General features: G+C 40.0%; 1 protein-coding gene across 1 annotated transcript; it reads right to left on the minus strand.

Annotated features, from left to right (window-relative positions):
- Nucleotides 1-434: 434 nt before the first annotated feature.
- On the minus strand, nt 435-13,776 carry LOC130926828 (high-affinity choline transporter 1-like). The gene is made up of 9 exons (XM_057852095.1): nt 12,962-13,776; nt 11,239-11,458; nt 11,054-11,167; nt 5,080-5,235; nt 4,736-4,884; nt 4,496-4,639; nt 4,202-4,355; nt 2,125-2,342; nt 435-1,905 (listed from the first exon to the last, which is right to left on the minus strand). Exons 2-9 carry the CDS (start codon nt 11,420-11,422, stop codon nt 1,255-1,257), a joined length of 1,770 nt encoding a protein of 589 aa, XP_057708078.1. The 5' UTR covers nt 11,423-11,458; nt 12,962-13,776; the 3' UTR covers nt 435-1,254.
- Nucleotides 13,777-13,908: the final 132 nt, after the last annotated feature.

The raw sequence follows: 13,908 nt of genomic DNA on the forward strand, positions 1-13,908 counted from the left end.
CTCTGACTGTCGATTGATGAACATTTAGATTTTTAGAGATGCTTTTGTATCCTTTCCCAGCTTTATACAAATCAACAATCCCAGATCGCAGGTCTTCAGACAGCTGTTTTGACCGAGCCATGTAGCACTTCAGACAATGCTTCTCATCAAGAAAATTCTTACCAGGTGTGTGTTTCATAGTGGGCAGGGCAGCTTCAAACTACTCATTAGTGATTGGGCACACACCTGACTTATATTGTTTGGTAAAAATTGGTTTCAATTGCTCTTTAAGTCTCCTTGGGTAGTTGGTTCACTTACTTATTTTCCCCTCCTCTGTTATTGTTTGCATGCTATCCTCATTAAAATATGAAAACCTATAAATGTTTGGGTGGTTTTAGTTAAAGCAGACCTTATTTTTACGTCCGTGTGATTTTTACAAAGATCAGATCACACTTGATGGCGATTTTATACAGAAATGTGAGAAATTCCAAAAGGTTCAGATACTTTTTCATACCACTGTATGCACCGTTTGAATGGATTTTCTACTTTTTTGGGGGAACTACTCGTAAATCCTCTCTCCGGCAATGAAGGTGAAAAGTTTGAATTTGATATACATGTTGAGTGAAATCAGTCCTGGAATTTTTCTGACATAACTTGTGTACAGTCTGCAAGACAAAGACAATTTGTCCCGGTATTTTATTGCACTATTCTCGAATTATTTTCTTTCATTATTCTTCATAGACGTATTTAATTACTTTTAGTGGCACTTGATGATTGTAGTGGGGATATTTTCAAGATACATTATTCTTGACAACCTGCCAAATTCTTGGCAAAGCAGTCCAAAACAAAGGCAGCATCATATACTTCTTATATCAAGGAAAGATCCTTCATTACAATACATGCTTAAACTCATGGGGAGAAAACCTATCATTCTGTTTTGACACTATTTTTTGGTTCATGGAATATTCTCTGCTACACACAATAACATTACAGACAGCGAAACAACATACATAAATGTCACTGAAATTTGCCATTTTACAATTGGAACTGTAGACCAGAATATTGTTTTCCAATGTCTGATCTCCAATTCTAATTATCAGGTCTTACCTTTGTAGCCTCCAACCTGGATTTACCAAGAAACATTCATGAGGTCCTTTAACATAAATTATCATGAAATAAAACATGTAGGATCATTTGGAAGCCATTGCAGATCCCTACCGCTTTGACTCCTAGTGTGGCAGTAGTGAGTTTCCCTTCAGTTGTGCCTTTTAGCGCCTAGTTTTCATTTTGAAACTCCTCAGGACTTGACACTTCATCATTACTTAGGACCTCTCTATTGGTGAAGGTTGCCGCCAGGGATGCACCCAGTGCTTGTTTGACAGGCGCCATCTCTGAGAGAATGATATTATCATGGCTTACCAGTGTGGCCTTGTCCATGATCTCCTTGCTGTGCTTAGAGACCACAGCATCGAAGAAGTCATATTTGTGTGACAGCGTACCACTTTCAAATAGGTACTTTGTCAAGTAGGAAAATACCACGTTTGCCAAAAAGGATGCCACCATGGACATTGTCTTGAATGGGAATCTCTGCTGGACAAAATGCTCTACATCACCAGAGAGGTGGTGGACTTTCTCCTGGATCACCCATCCAGGATAATAAATGAATGGCGGAAGTTTTAAATAGGGTTCTCCTCCGCCAATTCGTAGCAAAAGACCAAAGACATAGGCAGCCACCGAGCCATAGGTATTGGTTCCTTTGACGAAAAGGACACTGAGAAGTTGGGGAAAGACAATGACGTAGACAAGGTCCGAGCTCAGGTACCACAGCCCGTACACTGTTCCTGTTAACAAAGCCATGGCAGTGGCGAGGGCTCCGAAAACGAAGATTGTGAGACGCATCACCCAGACGATCTCACGATCCGATGCCTAGAAAATAATTACAGAGCCATTGGAATTTGCATTCATCAAATAAATACTAATGGAGATATTTTGACGATATGACTGCTCTATCAAACACAATAAATTTAATGTCCTTTAATTATTTCAAGACCAATTAACAAGTAACGCTTACGATGGAATGGTTATATAATTGCCGATACATTACTGCTACCAAACGCTCCAGTAATTGACAAATCGTAGTCTTACCGACTGTCGAAAGGCAAGTTGATAGATATTCCTGGCAAACATGGAGCTGGCAGAGAGAATGGAGGAATCTGCAGATGACATGACTGCAGCCGATACAGCTCCCAGTCCAAAGAAGGAGATGTAAGGTGGGCAGAGGTGCTGAAGCACAATGGGAAGAATCATGTCGGATTCATCCCGATCTTTTGGAGGGAGGGCCCCATATGATGTCTGGTTCCAGTCTGGAGACAAGGATGGAAATTTGAAATCTATTTCTAACTAGATTTTTAGGATTCAGCAAGGTCCAAAAATCGATTTGTATAGCCCGCGAAAGTATCATGTGCATCGGCATCATATTTCTCACTGAATAAAATTTATGTTTCTGTAGTCCTCAATGACAGGTCAAGGATTACAGAAATCAGAGAATATTTATTTTTTTCAAAATAATTTAGTTGATTAATTAATGTATTTTTTTAAAGTGATAAGATAAAAAGAACATTTACTGTATTTTCCTTTTTTGAAATAATATAAATAAACAAAAGTAAAAACTAAATATGAAAAAAATAAAAAAAACATATTTTTTCCTTATTTCTTCTTTTACTTTGTTTTTAATTAAAAAAATGTAAATAATTAAAAAATAAATAGGTCAACCTCATTGAAATGATTCAACAACTATGAAAATAGTTGTCAATTCATTTAAGCAACACTAGGGAACTTTTCGACCTTTAAAAAATATTTTCATAACATTTGTGATGACATGTCAACTGACAACTAGTTGAATGACTCCTCTTTTATGGCCAGAGGGGGTCTGTATCCCTTTCACCGTCACTAATTAAGGAAGGTGGGTGGAAGGAACCCTGCCATACAAAAAAAAAATACAAATGTGCTGAATGCTTTACAGCATAAAACACTTCTGATGAAAGTCGATGTGAATGCTTTCGTGAAAATTCTGCAAAGAAGGCAGAGCAAAGACGTTTTGTCTGAGGAGACAAAAAAAAAAAAAGAAAAAAGAGGTCAGTGGGGGAATACGGAACAAAATCAAACATCATGAGAGTGGAATAAACATAAACTTGAGTGCGTATTTCTAAGTGACTGCAATAAATCTTTCAGGTTTTTTGTGTTCGGGTCACTTGGATTCACGTTTGACTCTGCTTAATACTTAAGTGATTATTCTAAGACCTGGTTCCTTGTTAGAGTATGTGATATACTTTCTTTGGGTGGTTTTAAAAATTCATTCTCTGGAGGTGTACATTTTCCTCAAACAAGCAGTGACTGATTAACGCTGCATGGTTATATAGTACAAACAACAGCTTCAGATAGACCAGATTAATTAGCTCGTCTTCAGATGTAATATTCACTAAATGTGTACGGTCTGATGGCTCCGCACTTGCTGTAGCCTGATGCTTCTGCTGCTTGTTTACCCTGGAGTCACAGTAGGCGTCTACATTTACACATCTGATAAAAGCTCGGATGCTGTAAACAACCCAGTATGGCATTCGGTTTCCTTTGATTCAAATGTCCTTGTTCGATAAAGGTTGGGATGTGTGGATTATCTTGTGATGGTTCAGTAATGATTGATGGTTTTGACATACGTATGGTCTTCCTGAGTTTGAAAAGGTATGGTATAGATCTCAAACACTGCAGTGCTACCAACCTCTCCTATTGAAAATGAATTGGACGTTTACCCTATGAGCAAATTAATCAACAGATTGATTCGTTGTGAACAATTCAGCCTAATTTGCTCTAATTTGGATGTTTTTGTGAAAAAAAAAACGACAAATATGATGACACGCAATGCAGTGTTTGGCTTCAACCAACATAATTGTAGTTAATTTTGATGAAAATTATCTGCTGTCTGAAGAACAAAATGACAACCTTGGCAAGTTGAGCTCCAGCACATCTACGTATGCAGACCTCCATTATGGCCAAACTCTTTTGCACATGGTTATTGACTTTAACAAAAGACTTCATTCATTTTGCCCATAGTGGATCAGATTACTTTAGCCGAACATCCGCCCCATCCTTGGGGAAGCCCTACGTACTGCATGAGTGTAGATGAAAGCAAACGAAGGACCCAGCACATATGTCAGTGTATATTTACCAGTGGATGCCCCTATTGCTCCTATGAGGATAGAAGGAACAGCCATGACCAAACAACCAAAGGCAGCGAGGAAGGAAAGGACCTGGGCGTAGGTAGCTGAAGAGGCAGAAAGAACCCGTTGAAAATAGACCTGCCAGGGAATCCCCCCCAACATCTAGAAACAGAAATACAATTGTTTTTACTTCTAATAAAGTTTCATCAAGTGCTCCTGCCCCCATATGAACATCAAATCTACAAACACTGATAGATTTAGTGGTTTCAATGAGGATCTTCTGGATGACAGCTGTAACTTACCAGCAAACAGAAATTATCTGCCCAGAGCCATTTGTCAGCAGGATCAACCTTCCCCAGCCAGGGTGACTGGTGGATTGCCTCCCTGGCTGTCACGATGATGTCTGACACGGCAGGATTGGATAACGCAAAAGGCACACTGATCCACTATGTTCAGATAACATAGAATGGAAATATTACATTTATAATATTAGTAATCTGTTATTGTCATATGCCTGTCAAGTTTTTTATTGTGAAACTCACCAAACCCACAAAGATGCAGAAGAGTTGCACTACATCAGTGTAGGCAACTGAGTAGAGTCCTCCCACAAGAGTGTAGAAGATAGCAATCAGAGCTGAGATCACCACTGACATGTTGATGTTTATGTCCACGATCACACTCAAGGTGGCTCCTATAGGTCAATATTCATAAATAATATATTTAATCATTTGTTTTTTCTTTTTTTAGAGAACTGTCATGAAAGATAAAATACAAATACAGTATCACAAATGTGATACTAGTATAAATGATCAAAATACATTACTTGTATAGAAAAAAAAAAGTGTTTTGGAGTCACTGGCCTAGAAAGCACTCACAAATGACCTACCCAGGGCAGATAAAATGGCAGCAGACCAGAAGATTTCACCCATAACAGCAGGGATAAAAAGCAACCCCCCCATCCTCTTGCCATAGAGCTGTTGAAAAGGATCCAGCATAGTGACATAGCCACGAGATCGCATGGGCTTGGCAAAGAAAAGACCACCTGTAACAAGTAAAATAATAATAATTTAAAAAGGTGTATTTGATAAAAATGGTCACGACTGTACAATAACGCTGCTTTAACCATTTCAGTACCATTGACAATAAGACGCCCAATCATGTAGTCAAGTTAGTTTGTCAGTAGTAGACGTTTAATCAATTTGATCTGGGAGGCTACCATTCACTGCCTTCCCTCCCAGTTCAAATGGATTGGACATCTATCGCTGTTAATGGCAACCAATCAGTTAAAAACACAGACAAGCCTCAACAAGCAGCATCAAAGTTAAAATCATGGTGGCATAAAATGTCATTGCATATAATTGACTTTCCAAACAACAAATTTAAAATTAAGACTTTGCCGGTAACATGTTGTCTATAAAAGTTGTAAAGCAATAAAACAAACAACAAAAATGAATGATGTGAACAGTTTAAAAAAAAAAAAAAATTATAATGGGTCAAAATTATTTTTCAAAGAGATAATGTGACTACCACCTTAGAGACTGTCATTTGCTTTGCATAGCCCCCCACCCTCAAAAACACCTGAGGACATAAGAGGCAAGATGGATAAACGTACTTTTTTCTAACCTAAGCTTTCAAAAGCAACAACAACTACTGAGCGAGAACCAAGGACTGAAGAAGTGGACTATGAAACGCCAGAGAGCACCGCCGAAATAGTGAGCGGAGTTTCAGTTGCTCCACTAAAGACGTTAACCCTAAAAAATGATGGGAAACGCTCAATTTCAATTTAGGATTATAAATGCTCCTAGCTGGAATATTCAGTCAAAACGGATGCGGCGTCTAATTCTCCACTAGGTAAAACACAAAAATGCGCACGCTCGCACACTGTATGTACTAGCATGGGCTAAGCTACTATCCGAGCATATATCTTGTAGGTTAATTTTATTGCTGACACTGCGTGTTGGGGTCATCAACATTTTTGCCCCAGCCACAAAAGTCAAACTCCGCTTATAGTGAAAATATCTAGTTATCTGCTTCACCACAGTGAAGAGTACAGTATTGTTTACAGTATTGTTAAAAAAATATGAAAAATTTGATAATGAAAAAACCGCCACGTAAACTCGTGTGAAATGTGGCTATAAAAGTGAAGAATAAAAAAATTCTCTCAAACACTACAGGTGTATCTGATGAATACTTGAAACCAGGCTACACTGAAAAATGGATGCTACTTTGTCTAGAATATTTCTTATGCATAAGGCGGAAAACACAGACAAGACTGAAAAAGCAGTTTCTGCTCTTGCACCCCTCTTTAAAATAAACTGCTGTATTTTAAGCCAAATGAACGGTTGTGTTTGATAGAACAATATGCCTATATGCTGCCATAGCAGATTCACGGTGCATGAAGCCCCCGAACTATTTTTAATTTGTCCGTTTCACCCTGGAAACCCCCACTTACAGACGTAGCACAACCGCTTTTGTTTCAACCCAGCCATAAATAGAAGGTAAGTAATTATATTTATTATTCAAAATGTCTGTCATTTTTAGGTTAGAAAACACTTTAAAAAATTATTCAGTTGCATATTTTAAACTTTTAAACAAATTACGTCACACTGAAAAAAAAAAAGGTGTCTGTAAATAAGTCACGGATATCTACCTCATAACTATCGCTTAATTGTATTTTTTTTGTTACTGTAGCATTTCCCCCGATATGTTGGATGATAAATAACTGAGCCAAACTAAGAAGAAGAAAAAAAAAACATTTAAAAGGGGAAATATATGAAAAAGAACATCTCGACCACTCCTTGTCTGTGAAATCCCCCCAAATTCCGTCTGTGGCCATTCACATCTGTGTCTTGACACTCGGTGATACATGCTACATGGAGTTTTTGGATCGAAACAAGGTAAGTACACAATAATATCTCATTAAAATCATGTGTCTTTAATTCTGCTCTCTCATTCTCTCACCTCCAGTTAGGGTTTCGCAGTTTTTTTTTTTTTAAAATGTCCTCTTGTTTAAAATTTTTCTTCCCCCAGAAAATTGAGATTTTAAGCTTTTCAATGATGTATCACACGTGCATATCGGACAATTTTTAAATTTGGCCAAATTGAGGGTCTCAGAGCGGAACTTCAAGTCACCTGAGTGTTTTCCGCAATATGCATACTTGCCTTGTTCAAACATAGGGGTGTCCATATGTGCACTTGGCACCAGGACACCCTAGGCTGCAGTTCGATGATCGACTTGCATGTTTTGGACACTTGGGTGAAGAGAGGGGCGGAGCTGTCAACTGATCACCACCTGGTGGTGTGTTGGCTCCGATGGCGGGGGAAGATGCTGGCCAGACCTGGGAGGCCCAAACGTATTGTGAGGGTCTGCTGGGAACGTCTAGCAGAATCCCCTGTCAGAAAGAGCTTTAACACCAACCTCCGGCAGAACTTCTCTCTTGTTCCGGGGGAGGTGGGGGACATTGAGTCCGAGTGGGCCATGTTCCGCACCTCCATTGTTGTGGCGGCCAATCAGAGTTGTGGCCGTAAGGTAGTTGGTGCCTGTCGTGGCGGCAATCCCCGAACTGCAAGGGATGCCATCAAGCTGAAGAATGAGGCCTACTGGGCCTTTTTGGCCTGTGGGACTCCGGAGACAGCTGACAGGTACCGGCTGGCCAAGCGGACTGCAGCTTCGGCAGTCGCCGAGGCAAAAACTCGGACATGGGAGGAGTTTGGCGAGGCCATGGAAAACGACTTCCAGACGGCTTCGAGGAAATTTTGGTCCACCATCCGGCGTCCGAGGAGAGGAAAGCAGTGCATCATTAACACTGTGTATAGTGGGCGTAGACGGGACGTTGTGAGTCGGTGGGGAGAATACTTCGAAGACCTCCTCAATTCCACCGACACACCTTCCTTTGAGGAAGCAGGGTCTGGGAACTGGGGTTGAAGTCACTGAGGTTGTTGGAAAGCTCCTCAGTGGCAAGGCCCCGGGGGTCGATGACATCCGCCCTGAGTTCCTAAAGGCTCTGGATGTTGTGGGGCTGTTATGGCTGACACGCCTCTTCAACATCACGTGGACATCGGGAACAGTGCCTCTGGATTGGCAGTCCGGGGTGGTGGTCCCCCTTTTTTAAAAAGGGGGACCGGAGGGTGTGTTTTAATTATAGAGGGATCACACTCCTCAGCCTCCCCGGTAAAGTCTATTCAGGGGTGCTTGAGAGGAGGGTCCGTCAGGAAGTCGAAACTCGGATTCAGGAGGAGCAGTGTGGTTTTCGTCCCGGCCGTGGAACAGTGGACCAGCTCTACATCCTCTGCAGGGTCCTCGAGGGTGCATGGGAGTTCGTGCAACCAGTCTACATGTGTTTTGTGGATTTGGAGAAGGCGTTCGACCGTGTGTCTAGGGGAGTCCTGTGGAGGGTGCTCCGGGAGTACGGGGTACCGAGCCCCTTGGTAAGGGCTGTTCGGTCCCTGTACGACCGCTGTCAGAGTCTGGTCTGCATTGCCGGCAGTAAGTGGAATTCGTTCCCGGTGAGGATTGGACTCCGCCAAGGCTGCCCTTTGTCACGGATTCTGTTCATAATTTTTATGGACAGAATTTCTAGGCGCAGCCGAAGCATTGAGGGTGTCCAGTTTGGTGGCCTCAGCATTGCATCTCTGCTTTATGCAGATAATGTGGTGCTGCTGGCTTCATCAAGCCGTGACCTCCAATTCTCACTGGGGCGGTTCGCAGCCGAGTGTGAAGCGGTTGGGATGAAGATCAGCACCTCCAAATCCGAGACCATGGTCCTCAGCCGGAAAAGGGTGGCATGCCCTCTCCGGGTCGGGGATGAGATCCTACCCTAAGTGGAGGAGTTCAACTATCTTGGGGTCTTGTTCACAAGTGAGGGTAGGAGGGAGCGGGAGATTGACAGGCGGCTCGGTGCAGCGTCTGCAGTGATGCGGACTCTGCACCGGTCCGTAGTGGTGAAGAAAGAGCTGAGCCAAAAGGCGAAGTTCTCGATTTACCGGTCGATCTACATTCCTTCCTTCACCTATAGTCACGAGCTGTGGGTCGAGACCGAAAGAACAAGATCCCAGATACAAGCGGCCGAAATGAGTTTCCTCCGCAGGGTGTCCGGGCTCTCACTTAGAGATAGGGTGAGTAGCCCGGTCATCCGGAAGGGGCTTGGTGTCGAGCCGCTACTCCTCTGCGTTGAGAGGAGCCAGTTGAGGTGGCTCGGGCATCTGGTTGGGATGCCTCCCGGACGCCTCCCTAGAGAGGTGTTCTGGGCATGTTCCACCGGCGGGAGGCCCTGGGGTCGACCCAGGACACGCTGGAGAGACTATGTCGCTCGGCTGGCCTGGGAACGCCTTGGAATCTCGCCGGAGGAGCTGGCTGAAGTGGCTGGGGAGAGGGAAGTCTGGGCTTCCCTGCTAAAGCTGCCGACTCCGAACTAAGCGGAAAATAATGGATGGATGGATGGCATACTTGAGTCTATGTTTGAGACGTGAAAATATACCCATTTAAAGCCTATGTCAGCTGATAGTTATCCCACAGAGGCTTTCCACACGGCAACAACAGGCACTGGCCAGCAGCTAGCTTGCAAGCTAACAAGGCCGTGTATTTGATTAAGTTACTAAAATCAATTATCAAAATCATTGGAGTGTTTAAAGTGTGTTTTGACCCATAAGCGGATTTTAAGGGGGGGGGGGGCAAAAAGTGTCATTGCGTGTAATTGACTTTCATATATATATATATATATATATATGTGTGTATATATATATATGTGTATATATATATATGTATATGTGTATATATATATATATGTATATGTATATATATGTGTGTATATATATATGTATATATATATATATATATATACACACATAAGTCGTAAAGCAATTAAACTGCAACAAAAATGAATAAAATGAACAAAAAAATATATTTTTATAGTGGGTCAAAATTATTTTTCGAACAGATCATGTGACTAGCAACTTAGACGGTCATTTGCTTAGCATATAAATTAAAAAAAAAAAAAAAAAAAAATTCAAAGGATTTTTTGTCTTTGATTGAAAATATATTTTTTTGTTTGAAGCAACTTTTTAGGGGATTAAATGATTTAGACACAAATGTCCTACCCATAATGTGGCCCAAACACAAAAAGGATCGCTTCAATCAACGAAAACTTTTTCGATGAAAAATTAAGTGTTCAAATGTGAATTTTTCAATCTCAAACATTTTTTCACATTCAAAACTTTCACCATCATTGAATTTTTTTTTTTTTGATTGAAGTGATTTTTCATTTTGAAAATATATATTTTTTTGAGGCAACTTATTTTTTGATTGAATAATGACAAAAATGTACTAGCCAAAATGTGGCCCAAACACAAATAATAATTAAAAAAAAAAACTTTCACATGCATTTTTTTGAGTTTAAAATTTTTGATTTTTGCGTTGAAATACTTTTTTTTGTTTTTGATTGTAGCGACTTTTTTTGGGGTTGAAAATATATATTTTGATTGAAGCATTTTTTTTTTTTTAATTGAAGCAACTTTTTTTTGATTGAATAGTAAATACATAAATCTACCTCCATATCGCTCCGCCCAGGGGATACAATTTTTGACTGGGATAACTACATTGGCACGACACCGGCGGGCGTACCATATTCAATGGATGACGATCTTGGCGAAAAGTATTGCCTAAGCAGCCTGACTTAGAATTCCCCTCAAGAATGATGGGAAACAAAAAACACACATTGTCCCGAAAGTCAAACTCCACCTATGTTTTGACATTACACTTTTACAGTTGTACAACAGTTGTGTATATACGTATATATACACATATATACATATGGTAAAAGAATAAGGAGCAAGCCTAATTTCAGATGCTCAGTAGTTCTTACCTAGTACCAGGCTGAGAGCATATCCAAAGGGTGCTTGGGCCCAAGCCAAGCCATAATCAGGTAAATAGACATTCTCAGCTGTCCCGTTGATGTAGCCCCCACCCACCCAAGTAGCTGAAAGAAAAGACCAAATACATATCAACAAGCTATAGTTGTTTCCGTGGTAAAAATTTGAGAAATCTCACCAGTCATTGTGAATACACCCACAAACAAGCCAATGTCCCGGCCACCAACCATGATGCTCTCGCTCCGGTCGCCACCATCACCTACGCCTGAATTCTTGTTTTTCCACGCTGCCCAAATGCCCACAAAGAGAATCACCAGATAAAAAACTACAATGGCCACCAGACCCTCGACGTGGATGGTCATCTTGTTCCGTGTCCTCAAGTGCTCATTGAGGAAACACTACAGTTAGAGAAATGGAAGAAACAAGCAGAGGTATTTCAACTTTAATAGTTGTGAAAAACCACCAAGCGTCCCTTCCTTAGCATCCCCAAAAGTATCTCGAGATAAATCCTGCTAATTAAAAATGTCAGGTACGAGACGGAGGAACCAGTTGCGTATCGCAGACACATGATTTTACTGATGTTGACAGGCAAAGAAAACAATCAGGTCAAGCGGTAAAGGATAGTTGGCATGCAAACGTATACTGGAAAGCTGACAACCTGACACTGAATGCTATGCTTTCGTGCCATATATACTGTTCTCAGTTGTTCTCTGAGACATATTAAAGAGAATACAGTCTTTGTGATGGAAGATTTGTGATGCATGAGTGTGATGCCATATGCTGGTAAAAAATACCAATTTAAATGTCAAATGAATGGACTTCCATCTACACATAATATTCACAAAAACATAATACAACAAATTTACAGTCCTCAGGTAAAAAGTAAGATTTTCAGGCTATATTTGTAAGTAGGCACGAGAATAGCTTTATAATATTCTGAATTATTTTTTATATTTCCATTTGTCTGACTTAAATCTGTCTTAATATGTCTGTAATCATGCCGTTTGGAATCAATGACACAAAATTACTATATTCTATTATGGTGCCTTAGAAAAATCATTTTGAAATGACAAACACATCTGTTAGTACAGATTTCTCTAGTTGTAAACGTTATACACATTTCCAGATCTCATAACAATAATCCTATGATCACTTGAATAAAACGCATTGTTTTCTTTAAATATTTCTGATTATTTGGTATACATGAAAAATTGAAACATTCGACACAAACTACATTGCACATTATTCACAACCCGTTTTGAAAAGTAGAATAGGTTACTGTTTTCACTCAATTTGCCACATTTATTTTCTATGAAAACCTCTTTTTAAAGGTTTAAGTACAATATACTCATCAAAATATGCACTTAAAGATGTGAACTCTAATGTGCTGCAGATCAGGCTTAAAAAAAAAAAAAAAAATATATATATATATATATATATATATATATATATATATATATATATATATATATACATATATATATATTACAATGTAGATTCCTTTGCTGTTCTAAAGCCTACAGTTTTTTTTTTTCATCCATTAAGTTTAGGACCAAAATGCAAAACAAACTTAGTGGGAATAAAGCTTTAAGCTTTTATTAACTATTTAGCTCATTAAGGAATGTTCTCTACAATTTTTATTATTATTTTTTAAAACTATGTACGTTTAAGTAAAATGCGACATGTGAACGAACAAAGGGAAGCGAGAAGTTAATATAGAGTCATCGTTTGAACTCAATGCGCCGCATCTCAAGAAACAGACCTTGAGGCTCCCTGTTGGGCTGACACCATGGTTTCTTGGGAGCGATTTTACTGTATTGATCTGTCCTTAAATAAACATTACTATGGCTACATGCATAATAGCTCAGGAATTTCAAAATATGAAAATAAAACATTCTCACCTTTTCTTTGGAGAAACACAATTGAGTTGGTAACCACAGCTAAAAGCAACCAAAAGTGGGATCCAAATTTTTTAATTGAAAAAAGACGCCTGTTGGATAGAGGGAATATTTCACCTTGTAGTGTTGAAACTCCAAACAGAATTATCTTACAGTGATTTTAAGTCTCCAAATCTCTGGCACATCTGCGGGAAATGAGAGTGTGTATGAGAGAGAGAGAGGGAGAGCTGGGGAACGGGCTAGAGAGTGGAAAGGTGGGTGGGGGTGGTTTGTCGAGGGTGTGGAGATGAATGGGAGTGGTGGGTTTATTGGATGCTGTCAGGGTGGGTAGATGCTGGATAAATGTCTTCCAGGGGAGGACCAAAATAGCAACTAATAGAGAGTGGCATGACGTGCAGGCTTGCCTGCAGAGCTTTTCAATATATGAACATCATATTGGCAATTGATAATATGTACATTTGGTTACTTTTCAAAAATATTTGGGAAGATACTGCTTATAAAATTGTTAATTTGAATGATTTGCGAGTCCATGGTTCCAATTTATAGGGTACTTTGCAGGTCTGCAACTGTGAATCACTCGTTTTAAATCCACACCACTAAATCTCGGGTGTGGTACTCAAGTTCCGATCTCTGAATGTCATGTGGATTTATGGGGTGGTACAGATGATGAGAAGACAATAGCTTGACTCTTGGTAAGTATGTTATTTGTGCAACAGGTGATGACATATTGCCATAAAAACTTCAGTTGTGATGTGGACAAGCCCGTCGCTTATGATGTCCCGGGCCTCATGACCATAGGGGCCCCTGAATGACCCTTAATTCATTTTACTTTACATTTCTTTTTTATTTAAATCATTGTCTGATTATGTTATACTCGATATATAAAAAGTAATATATTCCATTTTTCAAATATATATTTTTTCCTTTTTTGCAACCCCCCCCCCCCGTCT

Source organism: Corythoichthys intestinalis, chromosome 12 (assembly GCF_030265065.1).
Source record: "Corythoichthys intestinalis isolate RoL2023-P3 chromosome 12, ASM3026506v1, whole genome shotgun sequence".
NCBI lineage: Eukaryota > Metazoa > Chordata > Actinopteri > Syngnathiformes > Syngnathidae > Corythoichthys > Corythoichthys intestinalis.